The 22,388-nt window shown below is 41.8% G+C and overlaps 1 protein-coding gene across 1 annotated transcript; it reads right to left on the reverse strand.

The window, feature by feature from the left end:
* Window positions 1-1,104: 1,104 nt before the first annotated feature.
* On the reverse strand, window positions 1,105-21,326 carry LOC115405188 (potassium voltage-gated channel subfamily B member 2-like). Its single transcript, XM_030114688.1, has 2 exons — window positions 20,729-21,326; window positions 1,105-3,082 (listed from the first exon to the last, which is right to left on the reverse strand). The coding sequence occupies exons 1-2, from the start codon at window positions 21,308-21,310 to the stop codon at window positions 1,115-1,117; spliced, it is 2,550 nt and encodes an 849-aa protein (XP_029970548.1). The 5' UTR covers window positions 21,311-21,326; the 3' UTR covers window positions 1,105-1,114.
* Between the last annotated feature and the right edge of the window lie 1,062 nt (window positions 21,327-22,388).

Genomic DNA, 22,388 nt, shown 5'->3' on the forward strand with positions numbered 1-22,388 from the left:
AGATAACTTCATATTTCTTGTAAGAAGTGTACAGTGTTATGCCCTAAGCATATTTTATTGCAGTTTTCTTTAAAATACTGACTTATTCTAGAAGTGTGTGTAAACAGTGATCTAGCAGTTAAGTCAAAACCAAGGATTTCTACTCCCTTTTCAGTTTCCAGACCCTGCTTTCATCTCTGATGCTTTCAGAAAATCAGAGACTAATATTAAAAAGAAAACAAAAGCAACAAATTAAAAAAACCTGAAACACACAGAAAGTGGACAAATATTACTGAAACAAAGACAAGTGTTCAGTATACAGTGGACATGTCTGTCCTCTTGGACTATACAGTGCTATTCGTTGAGTGACCAGACATCAGAGTGAGACGACTGATCTGGTCTCACGTGCTTGTGCTTGTCGCAAAAAAAAAAAAAAAAAGGAAAAAAAAAAAGAACAAATATCTATGAGCGAGCAAAATCCACAATGTGGAATAATGTCTTGTCAATCAAGTCTTGGAAAATATATATCTTTAAAGGTTACTCTGACAAATATAAAAAGATAATCAAGCCCCTCTTGGTCCTTCCTCTGTGTATTTAGTCGATCATAATAAATAGGCCTATGCAGCAAGCAACAGGAAACTGAGAACTTATCCTGCTGTACACAAAAAAAACAAAACAACTTTTCAGGCTAATCGTCAATGTCGTCACTCCAACAAGGCTTTGTTTTTGCTCACAGGTGAGCTTGAAGAAGATGAATGACTTGTTTTGCTTTGCAGCACACAGCAGTGTCACTTCAGACTCAAAATCATCCCCAGACCAGTGAGCGTGTGCTTTTGCACTTCCTCCAGTCAGTCATAAAGTCATGTGACAACACTCCAGCGGTGTCTGTTGTGGGACAGTCTCACATAACAAAAAAGAGACAAAGATCCAAAAGCTTTGTTCGATAAGGTGACTGCTACGCTCCAGAAACATAACAACACTGTCATTTGTTTTGTTGGACTGTGTTTCCAGTGTCACCATCCGTCCATCTAAAACCCACACCACAAGTAGTTTTTCAAGTTTAAGTCTGGGGAGTTGCTGGGATTGAGCCCCTTGGCCTTTTGCAAGTCTGTGAGCATGTCTTTACTTTTTGTGCTCACATGCTAGTTTCACAGGACGGTGTCAGATTCCCATCCAGATCAATGTGGTTCTCTCGTTTTTCTGGACCCTGGTCTGCTCCGGCCCCTCCTGCTCCATCACTCACGCCTTCCAGAGTCAGCAGCTCCTGGGTGCAGTTTAGTGGGCTGCCTTTGGCCGACAGTGGGCTCGCACCACTGCCGGAGCCACCTGCAGACTTTTCCATGTGATTCCTCCCCTGGTGGCTTAAGCCTGTGAGCTGTCCTTCACCTTCTAAGCTGCGAGCTGCTGAGCCTTCACCTCCCCCCTGGGAGTTGCTGGGACTGACAGATTTCTGGACCAGGGATGGGGTTTGCAGGAGTGCCAGCGGAGACTTAGCTTCATGTGTTGCAGAAGTGGGAGACGGAGTGTACTTGGAAACCTTGTCGTCAGAAAGTAGCTGAGCGAGCTTGGCCGAGCCAGTGGAGATGGGGGTTGTCACAGGTGTCATCACCGCCATGAGAACGTCATCACTAGAACCGATGTAGTCAACTTTGAGGGAGCCCATCTTTTTCGGGGTGTATTCTTTTACACTGTCCACACTCAGGTCTTCAGTGTTGCAGTCAGCAGGGCTAGAAACAAACTCATACAGTCCCTCTTTGATAATGGACATAGGCTTGATGGTATCAGAGCCCCGACTCGCCTCCAAAGCGCTGATCTGACTTAGATCCAAGGGAGGGGGGATACGCTGCTGCTTAGTGCCAGTCTGGCTTACTTCACCACTGGGAAGCTGAGAGCCTCTTTCCCCTCTTTCTGTTGTGAAATCATCAGCTACGTTGGATAATTTCCTGACCTTACTGACGTTTGGTGAACTTTGCCGGGCCTGGGTGGTTTGTATTGCATTCATCTCTATTTGCTCCTCTTTCATTTTTTGCTGTTGATCCTGGATTTCTGCTGCCTTGTTGTAAGCATCCTCTAAGCATTTTGCACTGAGGCATTGAGGGGTGGTTTTGTTGGATGAGGGCTTGGCTCGTTCAGGGGAACCCAGCTGAGCCACCTCCTGGTAGTGTTGGGACTTCCCTGGGCTATCGGCCTCTGCGTTGGAGTAGTGCTTGTGGTAGCTCCATCGACTAGGAGACAGGTGATTGTCCACGGGACATTTACTGTCCTCCTTTTTTTCCACCAGCACATCTGTGAGTTCCATACTACGAGCAAAAGCATCCTTGAGGTTGATGGAAATAATACTTCCACTCCGTTTGGCTCTTTCCAGAGCCTCTCGTCTCTTGATGGCCTTCTCCTGCCTCTTCTGCTCTCTGTAGAACTCAGAGAAGTTGTTGACAATGATTGGGATGGGTAAGGCAATGACCAACACTCCTGCTATGCAGCAGAGCCCTCCCACAATTTTTCCCAGCAGAGTTTGTGGATAAATATCTCCATAACCGACAGTAGTCATAGTAATGGTGGCCCACCAGAAGGAGGCAGGGATGCTGGTAAATTTGGTGGCATCCTCATCCTTCTCAGCAAAGAACACCAAGCTGGAGAAGATCATAATGCCCATGGCCAGGAAGAGGATGAGCAGACCCAGCTCATTGTAGCTTCTCCGCAGAGTGAAGCCTAAAGACTGGAGTCCTGTAGAGTGTCTTGCCAGCTTCAAGATCCTGAGGATCCTCATGATACGGAAGATCTGGACCACACGCCGCACGTTCTGGAATTGCATTACGTTCTTGTTGGATTCAGTTAGACAGAGGGTCACGTAGTAAGGCAATATAGCCAGCAAATCAATGATATTTAGTGGTGCTTTGATGAAATTCCACTTGTTGGGAGCTGAGAGCAGGCGCAGCATGTACTCCATGGTAAACCAGGCTATACAGACTGCTTCCACGTGGGCTAGGTTGGGGTTGTCGTTGAATTGGCCGAATTCATCTACAACCTGCAGTTCTGGCAGGGTGTTGAGAGACAGTGAGATGGTGGAGATGACAATGAACAGGATGGAGATCATGGCCAGGACCTGGAAGACAAAAACAAGACTGGTGGTCAGTCTGTATTCTCTACACAAATCACTCAACCAATGCTGATAGAAATCACATGGAACAGCTCTGTTTTTTCTAATGTGGTACGACAACAGTCATTTTGTTCCTATGATGTTGGAATCAATCCAAATGCATGATTCATGGTTTCGTCTAACTTCCAAACATTTTGTCCCAAACCCTTCAAAATGAGTCCTAATGACAAGTAATTGGTGGATTTTTACAGTTGTTCAAATTTGAAAGGATTGTTAATGAGATTTCATTACCTTTATTCACACAGTTAGTGTTCAATGGTATTTAAACACGGTTTAAATTTAGAATGTGAATGTAAACATCAATTCATTAATCTTATATCACTATCCCCTTGTCAGTCGTCCTTTTCAAAAAGAAAAGAAAAAAAACAGTGTAAAGCTTTTAGCCAAGTGAATGAAACCAACACATTGCTCATGATAATCTTTTCTCAGAGAGCTGACTGGTGGAGACAAACCACTCCAGAGCTGATTTCAGTAGCTGGATTCACAGGAAAACAAAGAACTGTGTGATTGTGGAACATTGAGAAGTTCAATGTGCTTTCAGTGATGATTTACATTTATCCATTCATCCTCTGAATCACGCACATCAGTGGTGATGGATGCCATGCAAAATGTTCATCATCTGGGTTCCAGAGAGTTTTAAGAAAGCTTCTAAGAAAGTTGAATAAGAAATGTCTCATTGTAATCAAGTAGCAAACAAAACATGAAGAAAAAGCGCTGTCCAGTACCATAGAACCCCATTCTGCATCTGGTTTATTAATTTATACTGCATTTTATGACCATAAAAAATACACCTGGCTTGTTCTTCAACACCAACCCTGATGTCACATTGAACGATTTGGCAGTATCCTTCAGTTCTGACTCAGCACTCTGCAATAATGTCCAAATCCTGCTAGCAGCCACTCAGGGCTGCAGAATCCATTACCTTTCATTGTAACTACTTCTAAGATTAAATCAATAAAGAGCCATTACCTTGTTGGTGTGCAGTTTTTACAAAGGTTAGCAAAAGGCTTTTGACTATTACCCTGAAGATGGTTTCACCTTGACAGATCTTTCTTGAATAGTAACACAATTTCAATGTTAATTCAAATTTCAACTGAACATTTCATCCACTATTTTGCACTTACTTTAGCTCATTTTTAAAAATTTACTTTTAACTCCAGTTTGTGTTTTTGTCTGAATGAAAGTACGACTGGTATCTTAATTGTGATACGTTTTCATAAAACAGTCACAAAAACCAGCAATTGACATAATTTCATCAAGCCTTTGTAAGGCATCGTTTTTTCTTCTCTGAGTGTATTATTACCATCAGCAGAGATTCAGAAAGGACTGTTTCCTGGAATATCTAAAAGGTGAATATCTTTTTCCTTCTGCCAATAGCTAAAGGTACTTTTGTTCAGTTTTTATATTACCATTCCACCCTCTGTTTGTCTTGAAGTAAAGGTCTGGCCTTATGCTGATGACATACTGATCTACACACATGACTGTACTCTAACACTATAAAGCAGTCAGTTCAATACAAACTCACAAGTGTTACTTCTCATATAACAACTAATCCAATCGTTCTTGCAGCTTAATGTAACAAAATCTGTCAGTATTTAAAAAAAAACACCTTGCAGATATGACGATATGAAATCAAAAGCAGTTGAAACATCTTCCAGTTTATTTTCCCATTTCTTTCAAAACACAGTCAAACACAGAGGTACACAGTTATTCACTATTTGGGGTTATCATACTGTTTGACAAGCTGGCAAAAGCTGGAGATATTTACTGAATATGTGCACATTTTTGCCTGATTTTTGAAGGGTTTTACATTTTTGAACACAGTCATTTCTAGCATCTAAAAACATTTGAATTGATGTCCGATCAGCTCCCACTGCAGATACATAATTACTAGTTCGACCTGTGAATGTTAAGAAAAGGGTAATTAATATCCTGTTTGTTGTGTTTTTTCTAATGTAGGTTGACCTTTTTGGTCTTGATTTCTATTTCTATTCTTTGCTTGTGCCAACTGTTTATGTCACCTATTTTCCTATTCATTTGTGTCTGACCTTATTGCTGGCTTTTAGGTCACCAATTAAAAAAGAATCTGGGACAAAAGACAAGAAGCTTCAACTAATTCTGCCTATTAAAAGTTGTTTTCTGATTATTTATTAGCAATGTATTAAGTATTATCAAAAAAATAAATACATAATTAAAATGAATTCTACTGAAATCCTTTTTGAAGTGGCAGGGAATGTGTGAACAAAATGATTGCTGGAGTCTTTACAGCGTTAACAAAACCCAGAATGTCGCGCCGTGTCGAGGCGGCTGAAGCGTAAGTGGCCGGAGTCCTCTCCCCGCAGCCCTTCTAGGACATTTCAGGATAATTGTAATAGGATTGTGTTGCTATCAATAGAAAGGATAGAGAGAGGTTAGAAGTGGTTACTCATTCTTTCCTCCTGCAGCAGGAAGAATCAAGCTGTGTCTGGAGTCAAGTAATAAAGCTGGATTTTAATCAAAGTGGACCAATAACAATCGACATGATCGGTCACTATGAATGGTGACTTTACTCTAAACACAGCTTCTTCTCAGTGAGAGCAAAGGATGCAGGTAGATAAATATTTAACTTTTTACAAGGCAAATAATCACAAGGATGAAATCATTTATCTGCAATAACAGTTAATTGACTTGATGCTTTACTGGACACCAACACATTTAGAGTTATGTCAAATAAAAATCAAATGTATTGATGGAAAAAAATATTATTTTAATATTGATAAAACTAATAATCAAATGTAAATGTACATTAAAATTAAAGGATTTTATGTGGTTAAAGAACAGGAGCAAAAATCCAAAATTACAGTTTCACCAGCTCCCTTCACAACATATAAAGAAATTAAGACAAGCTATACAAAGAAATCCAGTATTGATTAAAGATAATTGTGGATTTGAAAAATTTAGTATCAGATATTTATAATTCAGTATACAAGGTTTGACTTTGATGACTTATAAGGCAGAATTATAAATGTTAGAAAAGTTTGAATAATTTTGATTAAACTTCGTACCGGTTTCCCTGTTTTAACATTAGAACATCTGTTGATATTTTTTTTTATATATTTTTCTATGGTATTCTTTTCTCATGTTCCATTTTATATCATTGCTTTCAAATCTATTTTCAGTGTTTTAAAATGATGAACTAATTTATGTGTTGATCAGGCCTTAAAGTTAACTAATAACTTACTTTAAATTGATTAAAACTAATTTTGAAGTAAATTGCTTTTCATTTAATAAGAATTGTCCGGAAAAGACATGAACTGAAGTGCACGTTGAGCCGTGCACCGGTTGGCTCAGGATGAAAATGACAGCAGAGATAATAGAGTGTGTTGGGTGTGTGCTGGACGGACGGAGGTGTGACTGATGAGCAGGATCAGTTATAAAGGGAAAGCCTTTATGAGCGCCATTAATCTTTCTATCTGCATCCTTTATTCTGCGCTGACAGCCGTCCCTGCCACTGGAGACGGACAGAGTTCCTGTGAAATCACATGATGGATTGTCCCGGCCATTTCCGGTGAGGTGAACGTCTGGCCCCTCCCGATCGGGGCAAAGGACACCGGGCATTAACGGCGCTACCCGGTGCTGGGTATCTGTCTTCACTCAAAACTAAAGCCAGCGCAGGAGACAGAGCAAAAAAAAAAAAAAAAAAATGTGGAAAAAACTGAGGAGAGGTGAATGAATAATAGACAGAAAGCTGCAGACAGAAGCAGAGGGCGGGTGTATCAAAGTGTGGCCACCCTGCGGCGTCTTAATGGCTTAATGGCCGCCAAACGCTGTGACCTTGGCACCCAGGGCAGATTTTAGCAGTACCAGGAACACACAAGCTGCTTTAGTGGCTGTGCAGCGGAGGAAGAATTAATTGAGGCTCCACATTTGAGATTCAGCTGATCGGTAACACGACGCGTCTGTGTCAGGGCGACTGTTTGAACCAAAGACTGGACTCAGTCACACCGAAGCAGAGAAAGGAAGTGTACGCCTTCGTCTGGACGCTTCGCCGGAACCTTAAAGTCCCAGCATGCCAGATCTCATCCACCTGCCTCCAACCGCTTCTCAAACATTCTCTTCAGGGAATATATTCACTTGGAACAATTACTTCTTCTTAAATAAAAGAATCAACTTTAATTGTTTCATAATTGTCAATTAATAATCAGTATTAATAATAAGTCAGAATTAATAAGTATTATCTACCTGATGTCAATCATTGTATGAAATTTCCATCTGTCTTTGTGTTATGAAAAGGAAAGAAAACTGAAATGTGGAAGGAATCTGAACACTGAGTCTAGGAGTAGACGTAGCATATCTTTAATTTCATTCACTTCCATGTCAATATTTCTGTTTTTACAAAAAAAAAGTAAATAAATATTAACTTGATAACTCGTGTTGAATTTTTTTCCTAGTTTTTGATGTTTCTGGGAATCTTTAATATTTTCTTTAAGAACAGAAAATACAAACAGGACGGTAAAAGCTCCAACTGAAAACTAAAAGTTTATTTATCTGTCAGCGTAAATATTTAAAGATATATCAGCAGCAGCCTTCATACAGATCACAGACCAAATCTGTTTATCCACATCCCACACATGTATTAATGATACAGAGAGTTAGGGTCAGGGGTCAGGGGTCAGGGGTCTGAGAGGTCTGGACCCCAACCCGTTACGAACTGTGAGGACAGACGATGGACGGGAGGAAGCAGAGAAAAGCCTCACTATTATTCAGCACACTCATAAAAACAGAGCAGAAGTAAAGTACGTGGCTGATTGTACTTTTCTAAGTATTGCTTTGATAATATCTTTACGGTCATACATGAACACACAAACTGAACCTACTGTGCTACTTGAAAATTACGACTAAACTCAAGAATCCAGGTTCAATTTCTTTACTATTAACTGAGTAAAACTTCTGATCATGCTCTGAAATCGTCCAGTGGTTCAAATGTCATTTACACTCTCAGGAGTTCTTGGGAAGAGCACCTGCAGTCGATTAAGACAAGTGAAGATAATACCTGTTTTCAGCACTTCTCCCAGCTTAGAGTCACTTTCATATTACAGTAATCACATTCATGAAAACAGTACTTATTTATAGCCTGACAGATGATCATCAAAAAAATGTTCCAGTTTTTAAACATGAGATGAACTTTGGCTCTTTGCGCTCTGCAGACAGGGGGAGCGAGTTTGAGGAACCACAGAAAATATGAAGCAACAAACTGTATCATCACGTTGATTCAGATAAACCTAAAAGCCTGTAACACCAGCGTGGCCTGCTTTTCCGTCAAAGTAAGATGATCTTCTGATGCAAGGAAAAAAAATGAAACCCTAAGGATCAAACTAGAAGGTTAAAATTATAGATGCGCTACAACTCTGTAATTAAAAAAACACAACAGAACACAAAGATTAGTGGGGGTCAAGAGGCCCTGTTGATTTTAAGGGGTGTAACATATTTTAATGTCATAAAATAGAAGAGTCAGCATTTAATTCACTTATGTCACAGAAAAACTAGTTTGCATTAGAAGTGAGGCATTTATTGTATTTTTTCTGAAAAGATATATATATATATATATATATATATATATATATATATATATATATATATATATATATATATGTATGTATAGCTATTTCATTTTTTTTTTAATATTGCAAAAATATGTCCGTGTTGAACGTAAAAATCCTGCATTTTACTCCAAGGTAATCTCACAAAGTCAGGCAGCAGCAGGACCCCCCCACCACCACTGGAGGCAATTAAGTGACTTACTTATTTACCGAAAGTCTGAAAGCTGAAGCAGCACCAAAGCACACGGAGATGGAGTGAAAACCCAAAGAATGACCCTCTTAATCCAACTGTCATAACTGTGCTTTAATTTAAATGTGAGATTTAAGTAACAGCACTTTTTCTTTGTAGTAAAGCACTATTTAATGGAGCTGAAGCAGTTTTGCTGTTAGTTCGGCTTCAGCATTATTGGTATTAGAATATTGATCAGGCCAGTGAGCTTGTTAACTTTGGCACATTTTCTCTGCAGCACTTTGATAGCCGTGATGCCAAACAGGAAATCAGGGATCTACAAGAAGAGAAAACATAAAGTGAGATGAAGGTATGGATTCAGTGTCTGCGCAGAGAAACTCAAGCCCTGATCAATAAGAGGAGATATTTCTGGAACAACAGGCGCAGGATCCGTCGGATGGCCAATGTTTCAACAGAGGTCAACATAGTTTATTTATAAAGCTGCTGCCTTCACCACACACTTGTCTTCCACTCAGGTCATTCCCATGCTCCTCCATTTATCTCTCTGATAATCAGTGGAGATTCTTTCTTTCTATATATTTATAAGTTCAACATGCTGACATAGCTGAAAACACTGCAGCATGTGGCATGCAAAGAAACATTTATGTATAATATGTTAATGTATTTGATTGTAAAGATTTTGGATTTTTCCCCCTGATTTACAACATCTGTGACTGACATGCTCTTCTTTTCAGTCTGCTGCTTGGCTCAGCATTTGGAGATATCAGAGACAGAACAGTTACGTGGCGGTTGGTCATGAGCCCGGACTACAGAGACTGGGACAGATCACCAGGATCAAACTGGTTTCCATCATATTTAGCAGACAGGTTCCACCTCGTTAATGTTAACAATGACTCTTCAGCTCAGACTACAGTTAAATATGGAGTTCCACAGGGTTCTGTTCTAGGACCTATATTCTTCACATTATACATGCTTCCTGTAGGAACATCATCAGGAAGCACTCCATTAACTTCCACTGTTATGCAGATGATCCACAGATCTACCTATCCCTGAAACAGACGACACAGATGAACTTGTCAAACTAGAAGTTTGTCTTAAAGACATGAAAACCTGGATGAGTCGTAATTTTCTCCTCCTAATTCCGAAAAAACAGAAATTATTACATTTGGTCCAAAACACCTGAGAGAGAAATGATCCAAATATCTAGAACTACTGGATGGTGTTGCTTCAACCCCCAGTAACACTCTGAGGAACCTGGGAGTGACCTTTGACCAGGACTGATCCTTTAACTCCCACATTAAACGGGTCAGCAGGACCTCCTTCTTTCATCTGCGTAATATTTCTAAAATTAGGAACATGTTGACTCAAAGTCACGTTGAGAAATTAATCCATGCATTTGTTCCCTCCAGAGTAGACTATTGTAATTCCCTTTATCTGAATCTCCCAATAACTGATGAAGAAATCTTCAATTGATTGATAAAGCTGCAGTGGGAGTTCTGACAGGAACTTGAGGAGGGATCACATCAGCCCAATATTAACTTCTCTTCACTGGCTTCCTGTTAAATCTAGAATAGAATTAAAAATCATTTCCTAATCATCTCAAACTTGTGTTTGATATGATTTCCATCCTGTCTTTTCCCATTAAAACACTCAGAGACACAGAGAAAGGAGAGGCAGAGAGAATAAAGACAGGCGTCCGTCTCTGTCAGAGTGACAGTGATGTTTCCCTCTCTGCTCTGTGATCACTTAAACCATGGGGTGTGATGAGGCAGTGAGAGGATGGTCACCACACGACCTGACACTGCACCACTGCTCCAACTATTTCCACACATCAAAATGTTCGCCAGCATACAACGAAAGTTCAGAGATCGTCAACAGAAAAATCTGCAGTTCAAATAAAAGTGGCCAAACCTGAATCTAAATCTCCATAGTGGCCAGAAATGGACGCCTAAACTGCAGCATCAAACTGAGCTGGACTGAACCTGCTGTTTAAAGGTGATTCCTCGTTCTGTGTCCCTGAATCTATGGCAAAAGCCACTGATATCACACAAGATGTACATGTACAACCACATCTACTGCTGGATTCCCAGAAACTCTCTGAGCACAGTGACTCCCAGACACACGACGCTTGATGCAGGTTTCCTTATTCTGGGATATTCTGTGACTGTTAGAGGAAGATTTGAAGGAAAAATATTCTAATGATGCTCAGATCATAGCTCTGACCTTTGACCCCAGCAGCATTGAAAAACACCAGAAGGCTCACCTATGTCCAAAAATTACTAGAGGAAAAGAGACTCCATCAGTCAACGCCCACACCACACACACACACACACCACACACACACACACGAGCAGTGAAGCAAAAGCAATGTTTTTTTTGTCTTTTCTTTGGAATAGAATGATTTTTTCTGTAATGCCTCACAGAGCCGTTACAGCATTCCCTCTGAGGTCGACATGAAGCGTCCCTGATAGCATTTCGAATATCTCCATCCAATGATCTGCCAGAGCAGGGCGTTGAAATGCAGGAAATGATGCAAATAAACAAAAATAAACCTCCGAGTTCCAATTCATGACCCACAGCCAGCATTACAGTGATGTGAATACAGGGTTAAATATATTTACTCCACAAAACCTCCGTGATTTCCTGCAAGCGTTTCAGGACATGCGCCAGTGTTACAGACAGGACACTGCAAATTATCCAAGGAATACTGAAATACAGAAACAGAGTTGAGATGGTTAAAAATTTGTCAAAAATTGAAATGGATATTCCCTAATTTTCCAAAAGGTCCAAAAGGTGTGATGAGGTGAAGAACTAAGATTTATAAACCTCAGAAAAACAATGTGCTCCTAAAGTGAAAATCCCCCCCAGGTACTTCCTGTCTGCTCTGAGGTGGTCACAATGACATCTGAACACACCAGAATACACTTTCCAGACCTGGGAGAGTTTTTTCTTCCTCTTAGTTGCTTTGCTTCTCTCTCTCTCTCTCTCTCTCTCTCTCTCTCTCTCTCTCTCTCTTCCTTTCTTTTATGCACCCAGCTCTGATGTTTGACTGTAAGTATTCATGGAAATGGACCTCGTTCGTTTTGTTCTCACTCTCCTCCCAAAAAAGAGAGAAAACCACAAGTTCGTATAGGAAGTTTAAGTGAGAGCATTTGTAAACTGGTTTTACCTTTGTGGAATCTCAATAAAAAAAAAAAAGAATTGAGAGATTCGTGAATGCCATGGCTGTTTCGTACCTGTAGTGATGTGAGGTTTACGTCCAGTCAAACCCATGAAGCTAATACGTTTAAGCTCCAGCTGGGAGTTTGTTAATTATTGACTTTTCAAAGTCACTTTCGCTTCAATCTGCACCTCAGTAACCAGTGATGGTCTTTGCTGTGGAATCTGAATGCTGCTGTTTCACTTCAAACAGCCGTATTATATCAAATTAAGTATTACTGATGGTGTTTCTGTTTGAGCCATACCAGACTAATTAGAAACTGGACTGTTTGGCTTAATATTACATATTCTATTTCCTTGATCTCTGAAAAAATCTGGATTTGCACCCTCTTCCTCGTTCCAACCATCAAACACCCACTGCAGTGCTGTAAAGCTTCCTTCCTGATATTGGCTTTAGAGTTCTGAAGGCCAATGAAAAATTGAAAACACAGAACCGAAATGGTACAAGCACTTCTTTTTGTGCACACCTGGGATACTACGGTGTCTTAAACAGTTAAATCAATGGTCCATGGCTAAAGAAGAGACCCACGTAGCCTGGAGAATGGCTATAAGACTGTACATGACCATACGAGGTCGTTAAAGGTCAGAAATCAATCACTGTATCCTCTTTAAGTGGTCCAGGCTGAACGCTGTGAGAAGAAAGTTTGAAACCCAGATTTGGTGTCAGGCTCTTTCACTGAATTTGACCTCAAAGAGTTTTTTAGTTTTGGTTCCAAATGTAAATTAATAGTGCACATCCTGTAGTTGTTAGAAGTCAGTAAATCTGACGCCGCTGCTGTGAAGCGAAGATCACTGCTTAGCATGACTGCTGTTCTCTGACTGTTTCACTTCTACACACAGACTACACACAGGTACCATACAGGTTCAGGTTTCATACTCCTGAACAGGACTTGTCCTACGATCCAGTGAGGGTTAAAGGTTAGACTCCCTTCAAAAGACCCAAACACACAATAGTGATGAATAAAGAGGGATGAGACACGGCTGATGCGGCTCTAACAGCAGCTGAGGAGGAGGGAAGCTGCAGCGTCGGCCCATCAGCCCAGCCAGAGTTATGGCTGACAGGAGGAAGGTGCAGACCACTTTAGACCAGCCTGTCTGCTGCTTTCTCATTTCACTTAAAGCTTTCCCAAGTGGAGAACACATCCATCTGAAGGCACGTGGCCGCAGAACTACCAACCTCCCAGTGGCCACTTAGCCGCTCGCCGCAGTCTGACATATTTCCTGCTCTGCTCTGAGAGACACACACAACGTTCTACTGTCCTGGGCCTCACCCCGCGCACTTCAAAATAAAATCCACAAAGTCAAGCCAAACGCTCACTAATGAATACACAGCAGGGTGAAATCATTCTGAAGTGAGCTGAAGTCAGAGTTCTGCCTAATCTCACTGTAATAAAGCACTAATCTCATAATTTAACTGCATTACATAAACGGCTTCTGTGGAGATCAGACGAGAGCAAAACACAACGGAAATGTTAGCTTTAGTCCGACAGTTTCAGTTTCAAAAACACAAGTCAAGAGGTGAAACAGGAAGCAGCTTTCCAAAGTTTAATGGACGGACAAGCCTTTTATTACTCAATGATGCTGCTGCAGAAAAAAACAGCATTTTAATTTGTGCACATTTAAACACGTAAAAACTGAGCTCAGCAGGAGGCATCATTAAAACTGAACTGAAACACAACTACAGTCCTAATTTTAACCACTGAGAAAAACACTGGAGCTAAAAACAGCGATCATGGTGGGAGGCACCAGAGAGCATCAGGCCGAGGTCTTACGTGGAACTGAATAAAATGTAAAGTGAGACTTTTTCAGAGCTGATTTTGTGAATAAATTTGATGGATGACAATTAGATAAAGCACAAATGTTACAGCTCTAAAATGTACAGACTATTTCAGATATTTCAAATTAAAAATATGTGAATATAACTTTATGCTTTAAAATTCTTATGAATCCCAACAATCACATCATCTCCTAGAAAGAACATTAAAATACAAAAACATTAGGAAGTTTGACATTTAGGAGAAAATTATAGCTTGGTAAGATCAGCTGCATGAAAAGAACCACTGTATTTCCAAAAAACAAGAAAACAGTGTGCTTCCTTCTTTATAAATGGTGCTTGATTACAGCACCCCCACATCATCATCATCATCATCATCATCATCATCATCAATTTGCAAATACTCACATTATTGTAACCGAGAAGTAATTTTACTTGTATTTTCATGAATATTTCTTGAACTTACTTGGATTTAATTACATTTTAAGTTTGTGAATATTTTCTAAAATAATGTTCAATTTCAACTTTTCTCTCTGTAATTTTGCAGCCACAGTGAGCGGCTGATGGACTTTATTCACAGTTTAAACTTTTACGGGTATAAAAACCTGCACAGCCTCCGATATCCACGGTTGATATGCTACAATTAACTCATTTTAGACTGAGTTTGTACTAAAGTTATGATGAAAGCTATGAAATCATTCAGCCGTCTGATTAGTGCTGATTTATAACGACTCCTCTTCCTCTGTGTGTCTATCGCTTTTGTTCAGGTTTCTTAAAATCCTCCTGTCCTCCTGTCTTCCTCTCCTCCTCTCTCCTCCTTCGGGTCAGACGGTGGACAGGACAGTCTCTCCAACCTGCCAACAGTTAGTCTATTTGCAGCAGCAGCAGTCCTGGTAAAAGCCCCAAAGGAGATTATGCCATACTCCTAAGTCATACTGTGTGTGTCTGTGTGTGTGTGTGTGTGTGTGTGTGTGTGTGTGTGTGTGTGTGTGTACAGGTGACACTGCATAAAGTCGTGCCGTCATAACTCGGTGCATGTTTCCACCTGAGCTGGACTCCCAGCTCAGCGCCACACAGAGGGAAGGAGTGTGTGTGAGTGTGTGTAGTGTGAGAGAACAAAGAGGCTCTTTTCTTTTTGTTCTGCTTGGACAAAGCCTGCGAAACGGTACATTCAATACTCCAGGAATATTTGGCAGGAGGACAAAAAGTGAGCGTGCACGCTGTGCGACTGACTACAAAAGATTTAGAGGGGTCATGTCAAAAAATATAATCTGAGCCCAAAATAAGGAGATTACACAGATTATGTAAAGTGAAGGAAACTAATCTCTATTATAGGAACATTTAATACCTCTATTATCCTATAACATGACAAACAGTGGCTGACAGTTGTCCATCTGGATTGGGTTACACGCTCCTGAGCAGCCTTTTCCTCCTCCAAATGTCCAGGTTCTACCTTTCTTTGAGGTTCTAATCGGCGGCGGCACTCAGCCGGTGGCGCGGGCCGGGCCGGGCGCTCCTATTGGCTGAGCGCTGAGCTGCATTATGGCTGTGGCAGAGTGACACACGCCCGGCGTCGGCGCTCGGCGCCCTAAGCAGCTTCCCTCCTGCTGACACTACGGTTCCTACGCAGTCACATGGACTGGGTAAAGGCCAGCGCTGCTGTGTTCCTGGAGGCAGGAACCGCTTGGAGCTGGACTTCCGTCAGGCTTCAAACCCCAGAACTACAGCGGCAGACACGTCCGCTCAGTCCCCCGTGGGCCGAAGGCAGATCCTGGACAACGCCGCTGAATTTCACATGAAAATCTGTAGCTTCATTTAAATGTGTTTCATGTCTTTGATGACTTAGAAAGTTTTCCACATTACTTACTTATATGAAAGAACAGATATGAGGATGCAAGGTGTCGTGGCAGGCTTAGGGGTCAGGGGTCAGGGTTAGGGTCTGGGTTGAGTTCTCTAATTGGCCTCTTGTTAACTTTATTGTCATCACAAACAGTTTTTTTGGCTGCGGGTGACTCGTATGTATCTGCACACACACACACACACACACACACACACACACACACACACACACAATCCTACTGTTGTTTATTTAACGCTGTTGGAAAAAGGAGCTCGATCTTCAGTTTGTTCCTTTGTTTTCTTTCAGACAAAAAAAATCAACAATGAAATCAATTTAAAGCTCTTATTTTGGAAGGACCTTTATCTCTGAAACAGTCTTAGCTTTCAAGCAGTATTGATGTAACTGGATCGCTCCTAAATTTACTTCGTACCTCCAGTATTGATAACTTTGATCCTTTCAGTGCAGCTCTGAATCAGGAAGAAGTGACGAAGCATTTTCAACACTGTTTCCCGTCTCACTGACATATCGCATCATTACTGAAATCACTAAAATAATCCAAGTGTAGGCACCTGTTCCCACCTGTACTGACATGAGACAAGCTCTTCCAGCTGTCAGCTACTTTGACAGCAGCTGAGGATGATGAGCAGAGGAGGAAACTCTCAGTCAGATTGATATACTCATGTATCGGGGAAGAGAAAGGTTTTTTTTTTTGGGGGGGGGGGGGGGTTGTTTTGTCAAAGTGAGAGAGGGATTTTCTAAGCACGATTTGTTTTCATGAATATCGGAAAAAATACTGCTTGTTTACTGCGTGTCCAGTAAATGTGTGAATTGAATTTCCCAAAACTGAATTTGTGACTGCAGAAAATGAGCCACAGGTGTACAGTTACATAAAAAAGTAAACCTTCAGGGAGTCTCCTGGGTTTTGTTCTGCCTTTCTTGTGCTGAGCGTGCACAGTCACGTGCACAGCCAGACAGGGTGAAAACCTGGAGGTCAGATTTAAAGGCACGTATGTGAAGGCTGTAAAACTTTTGTTTTTTCCTCTGAAGTAACCAGCAGTGAAACGTCTGAACTGTTTGAACCTCAGTGGACTCAGATTCAGAGTCCAGCAGTTTCCACAACTAGTCTGAGTCCAACTGGAGCCGCAGAGCATCAAACAGCAGGACTGAGGTCCTGCACAATCTGCCAAAAAGCCTTTCTTCAAATACACATACTCTTAAATATCCAGCTGTCTTGTTAAAGAAAAGAAACTAATTTTTTTTTACTCAGCAAAGACCTGAAATGTCTGAATCTTAAATGTACAGACGTCAATAACTGTTTGACACTACTACCACTACCACTACTACTACTACTACTACTACTAATAATAATAATAATAATAATAATAATAATAATAAAGTTGTTTTAAGTTTAAATGTAAAATATATCATTAAAAAAATCTATTTAAAATTGAGATGTTAAAACTAATCTAATCGGATAAATTCAGAGTGAAACTGCAGCACCTGTGGCAGCTGACAACTCTTTGTTTCAGATATTTGGTTTTTTCTCTGTAATTGGAAGCTTTCTTAACTGTCACTCTGAGGTTTTATTGCTAATAATGTTTTATTGTATTTATTTGTTTTATTGGTAATAATGAATTCTTCAAAAAGAGACTTTTTGAAAAGGCCTCTTCCTCCCCCTCTTTTGCCTCCTCCTCCTGCTCCTCCTCCTCCAGATGTTTCCTGCTGAAGCACTCCTGTGTCCCCTCACTGTCATTTCTTTAGTAAACTCTTCTGCCCAATGTTCATGTGTTTTTTTTATAATCACTGTGAAAAGAAACTGTAGCTACAGAACACCATAGATGTAAAAGTCACTTCAAATGAACACGAACATGAAGACAAACTGGACTCATGAACCTGCTGCAGGATTTAAAACCGGTTCATATCATTCAGCTAAACCTCCTTTATCTGTGTTACAAACCATAAAAGTCATTTTTCACTCTCTCGCCTGTTACTTATTTATTTTTTCCCATTAACTCCAGCAGCAGATTGAGATCTGGAAGCAGCAGCAAAGAAAACAGATCATCTGCGTTTTATATCCAAGGGATTTGTTGAGTTGATTCACGTTGATCGACTGATCGAACGGCGACAGTCGGCTCCTGTCGTCCTTCCAGCTCGGGGACACTGGGAAGACTAAATTTCACACTGAGCAGATTCCACTCATAAAGCGACTGTTTCACCCTGTGAATCACAGTCACACTCCGCTGGAGGAAGCGGCCACGCGAGGAGCTCGGTCCACTGGGAGCCGTTTTGGAGTTCAGAGTCTTGCTCAAGAACGCTCCACATGTGGACAGATGAGGGAATCAAACCTGCAACATGCCCACTGAGAGACAACTCGCTCTGCCAACCGAGCCACAGCTGCCAAACAGCTCAAGTGTGCTATCGAACAGTTTTCCTTCCACTCACTGAACAAAGTTGTTTTTATTTAAATCACATTTAGGTGCAGGACGATCTCGACACTCCTAAAACTCTGCTTCCTCCTCGGAGTGGGGGCACCGCCGTCAGCCGGGGACCATGTGTTGCACAGTCATCCATTATGAATGCAGGAATTCTCAAGAGGCCGGGCTGGTTTGACTCTGACGAAAGTGACTACGTGCCGCCTCAGGTCCGTCTTTAGAGTCCTCCCCTCTCCTCTCCCCACACGCTTTCATCCACACATGTATCATAACGACTGCTTTTGCTCGTCTGCGACACAGATTTGTTGTGTTGAGCAGCGGCAGACAGATGTGCGCCGCTGTCGGCTCATTAGTGATGCACTGATGCTCGGCTGGCGCTGCGTCTATCTGCTGTCTGCTGCAGACAATAAAACGAGCACAGTAAACAGACTGTCCAGAGCTCTGCGCTAAAGTTAACATGAAGCCTGTACGTGGCACACACACAAATGTATGCACACACACAATCATGATGCTAAATCCTCTAAAATCTCACCAAATCCCCACTGTGTTTTGGTGTTAGTATCAATTTGTTGTAGTGTTTGTGACTATTATAATGTGATTCAAATGAGGCAGCAAAGTGTTGCTGTCAGGATGTTTTTCAGCTTTTTCTGCCTCATTTCAGGTATTTTGAGTCAACATAATTGAATATAGCTGGAATTCATGCAGATATACTTTTTTAACTGTTGAGGCTTGTAGAGGCGCAGCGTAAACATTTCGTGGAGCTAATGTGAGCGCTGAGGGATTCCCACGTTGTATCTAGAAAGTGACAGGTTACTGACGAGGATGCTGGGACAGAGGTCCATCACGTCTTGTTTCACAGTCAGTGCAGCACACAGCATTACTGTGGGAGTCAGTAACAGGATCTCGGACAAACGTAGCAGAGAGCAGGGGTAACCTTTCTCTTTGAGCAGAACAGACTGACAGGTTTTATCCCTCCTGACAGGATTAGGCTGCTGGTGGTTCCTTAAAGGCCTCGTTCGGTCCTGCGTGGATCTGAGCGTCATCAGGAGACACTTCAGACCGGCAGTCTCATCACTTCATCCACAGGCTTCATTATCATTCAATCACTGATCATTTTTTTGACAGAAAAAAAGGGTTTATGGATAAAAAATAATCAAGTGCACCACAAACATTGGAATTTCCCACAGATTAACTCAAAGAAATGAAGCCAAGTTCTGTCATTGTAACTGACAGGATGGTGCTGTGAGTTTGTTCTATGAGGGTTTAGATGTAAAATCTGCAGCTGAGGTTTTCTGTTAACTTCCAACTCAATTACTTCACTGTTCAAACAAATAAAAATTATGCTTAATAAATGTAATTTCTGGCTAATGCCACAAAATCTTTGATTGATTGCAATCTAATAGAAGATCTATAGTTGTTAAAACTGGACTAATCACATGACAGACTCCTGCTTTTCCTCCATTCTGCAGGAACATTCTACAGACACACTGAGCAGAGACTCAGGCTTCCTTCAGTATCACAGTAATCCACTGACAGCGGTCACCGCTGTGCTGTAAGAGCGTGATCCTCTCAAGATGGCCGCCATATCCCAGCATGCAACGCTGCACAGACCTCAGACACACACTCATCATTTAAGCCTCACTTCTCCAGATGGATGGTGAGACTTGAAACATGACTGCACACATTTACAGTACAGCGTTTCTCCAGCATCAACCAGCAAGTTAACAACACCTGAAGTCAAGAACAAACCGCTCTCTAATATCAAATCTCATTCCAAAAGAGATCTAAAGATCAGATCTTCTAGCTTCCTTCACATATTGTCATCAGTTTTCAGGCTTTATTATTGTAAATCACTCTGTTGTCGACGCCTCACAGTGAGTCGACTCAGCTTTTATTTTGTGCCTAAGTGCGCATTTTCTCCATGGGCCTGTGTGGGTTATTCAAGGGGGGAGGGGCTCCAACCCCCCCGGAAGTGAGTGGAGACAATGAATGGATGATAACACAGTGTAAAAGACATTTTCAAAGTACATTTCCCTCACTTCCAGGACTGGACAGAATGAAGATATGGTCATCGTGATGCTAAAACTTCGCTTTGGTGATGAAACGACTGATTTTAAGGTTAATATCACCATTTTTGCAGCATTTGGTATATTAATAAGGTGATTAAAGCAAAAAATGACAGACATTTGCTTTCATTTTAAAAGTTTTTTTTTTTTAAATTGCTGCATTGCAATATACATATACAGTATGTGAAGAGTTAAGGTTAAATCTAAGGGTTAATCCTAAAGGACTCTGATCTTAAAAGCAAATTTTGAAAGGAAGAACTTGTGTTTACCACAAAAAAAAAAAAAAAAAAATCCCACTTTCAACCCTGTTTAGATTTTGTTAAGTGGTGTAATGTGAGTTTAGGTGAAGCACGGTGAGTTGCATCGTGTCTGAATGATGCTTTGTCAATGGTGATTTTTAAACAAGGTTCAACACCTGCTGAGTCTCAAATGACTGTTTTCTGTAGCCAGTGTGTGTGTGTGTGTGTGTGTGTGTGTGTGTGTGTGTGTTACCTTGGCAGCCACAGAGGAGCTGGGTTTCTCCAGCAGGTCCCAGAGCTTCTGCCTCTTGTCGGGACAGCAGCCGTGCTCCTCCTCGCCCTCCTTCTCGCGCAGCGTCTCGGCCTCCCTGCGCAGCTCCTCGTTCATCTGCTCCTTCTTCTGGTGGTAGCGGGCCTGGCAGCAGGACTCCAGGTAGATCTCGTCGATGCCCCAGTAGTCCAGCTCCTGGCCGAAGGACAGGGCGCACATCTCCTCCATCATGTGCAGCTTGCCTGTTCTGTAGAAGTTGAGGATGGAGGAGAAGGCCACCGGGTGCCGGTCGAAGAAGTACTCGTTCTCCGGCCAGCTGTAGTCGTCGCAGATCTCCAGCAGGGACTCGTGAGTGTTGCAGTCTCGTAGGCGTCCCAGCCGGGTCCTGGGCAGCCGGTCCAGCGTTCTCCACAGGACCTCGTGTGTCAGACCCCCCACGTTGAGCCTGACCCGCCGGGAGCGGGCCTTGATGCGGATGATGTCGATGGGCTCTGGGGGGAGCACGGGCCCGGCGGCGGGCCGGGGCGTGACCTTGGGCGTGCTGAAGGTCACTCTTTCCGTCATGTTTCTGCTCTGCTGTGGACTCTGATGCGGACTCGGGGCTGGATCTCCTCTGGCAGGAGACGCTGTGGTGGACTGCAGAGTCTGCAGCCTGGAGGGTTCACTGAGACGATGAGGATGAGGATGAGGATGAAGGTGGTGGAGGTTTGATGGGGGGAGGTTGTCCCAGGCCCACCAAGCTCACCTGGCTGTGTTCAGATTGCCGAGGCTCTGGTTGGATCCATGTCTGAAGAGAGGAAGCATTCACTGTTAGAACAATCGTAAAGTTTCAAGACAGCAGCAGCATTTCCTCGACCACGTTGCTTTTAATCTCACGGGGCTCGAACCACATGACGACAAAAGGCCCATATCCAGGCCTAAACCACAGATCTTCCTGCTTTACAAGAATATTTTAAATCTACTCCCTCAGGAACTTTTACAGCACAGCTTAAAAAAAGGCCCAACCCAGCCTAAAGTCTTAGCCTTGACCTGATAGTTGGGTGGCTCTCTGCTCCATGGGGCCTCTTAATCAGATTACCCAGCCAGGCCCAACTTAAAGCTCTGATAACCCTGCGTGGTGCAGTGGAAGTGAACTGTCCCAAGCACATTTTAAACCACAGAAACACTCAGATGAAAGCGTCAAGGTGGAGCGCAGCTCTGATCAGAGACAGGAAGCTCTCATTGCTTCAGAAGCTGTAAATTCATTCATGTTTGTGCTTCAGGTGCAACGAATACATCAGTATTAGCAGCTCATTCTTTCTTAAACTAGTTTCTTTACATTAAATGAAAATTGAAAATATGCTGTTTGCTTGGAACATCAAACATATTTGACTAGTTTAGGTAACATTTCCACATGTTTGCAAAAAAAAGACTGCAAGCACCAGGAAATGTCATCTTGCACAAAACCATGAGAAATACTGATGCTCAGAAATTAAATATCACCCAGAAGTCACTTAGAACATATTGTAAACCAAAATGACATAAACTGAAGCAAAAATAGGTAATATTTTAATTTTACGTGAAATAAATCTAAAATGTACAACCATCTTTCAGAGAATGTAAAATGTCACATCAGTGGAAATAATTGAAACGTTTGTTTGTT

The sequence above is a fragment of the Salarias fasciatus genome, chromosome 18, assembly GCF_902148845.1.
Source record: "Salarias fasciatus chromosome 18, fSalaFa1.1, whole genome shotgun sequence".
NCBI classification, from domain to species: domain Eukaryota; kingdom Metazoa; phylum Chordata; class Actinopteri; order Blenniiformes; family Blenniidae; genus Salarias; species Salarias fasciatus.

What these genes read in the sequence shown, in the direction of transcription:
- LOC115405188 (XM_030114688.1), bottom strand. Translation starts at nt 21,310, where the DNA reads ATGACGGAAAGAGTGACCTTCAGCACGCCCAAGGTCACGCCCCGGCCC. An exon ending in GCTCCTCTGTGGCTGCCAAG is followed by an intron (nt 3,083 to 20,728) that starts GTAACACACACA and finishes TTTGTCTTCCAG; the next exon opens with GTCCTGGCCATGATCTCCAT.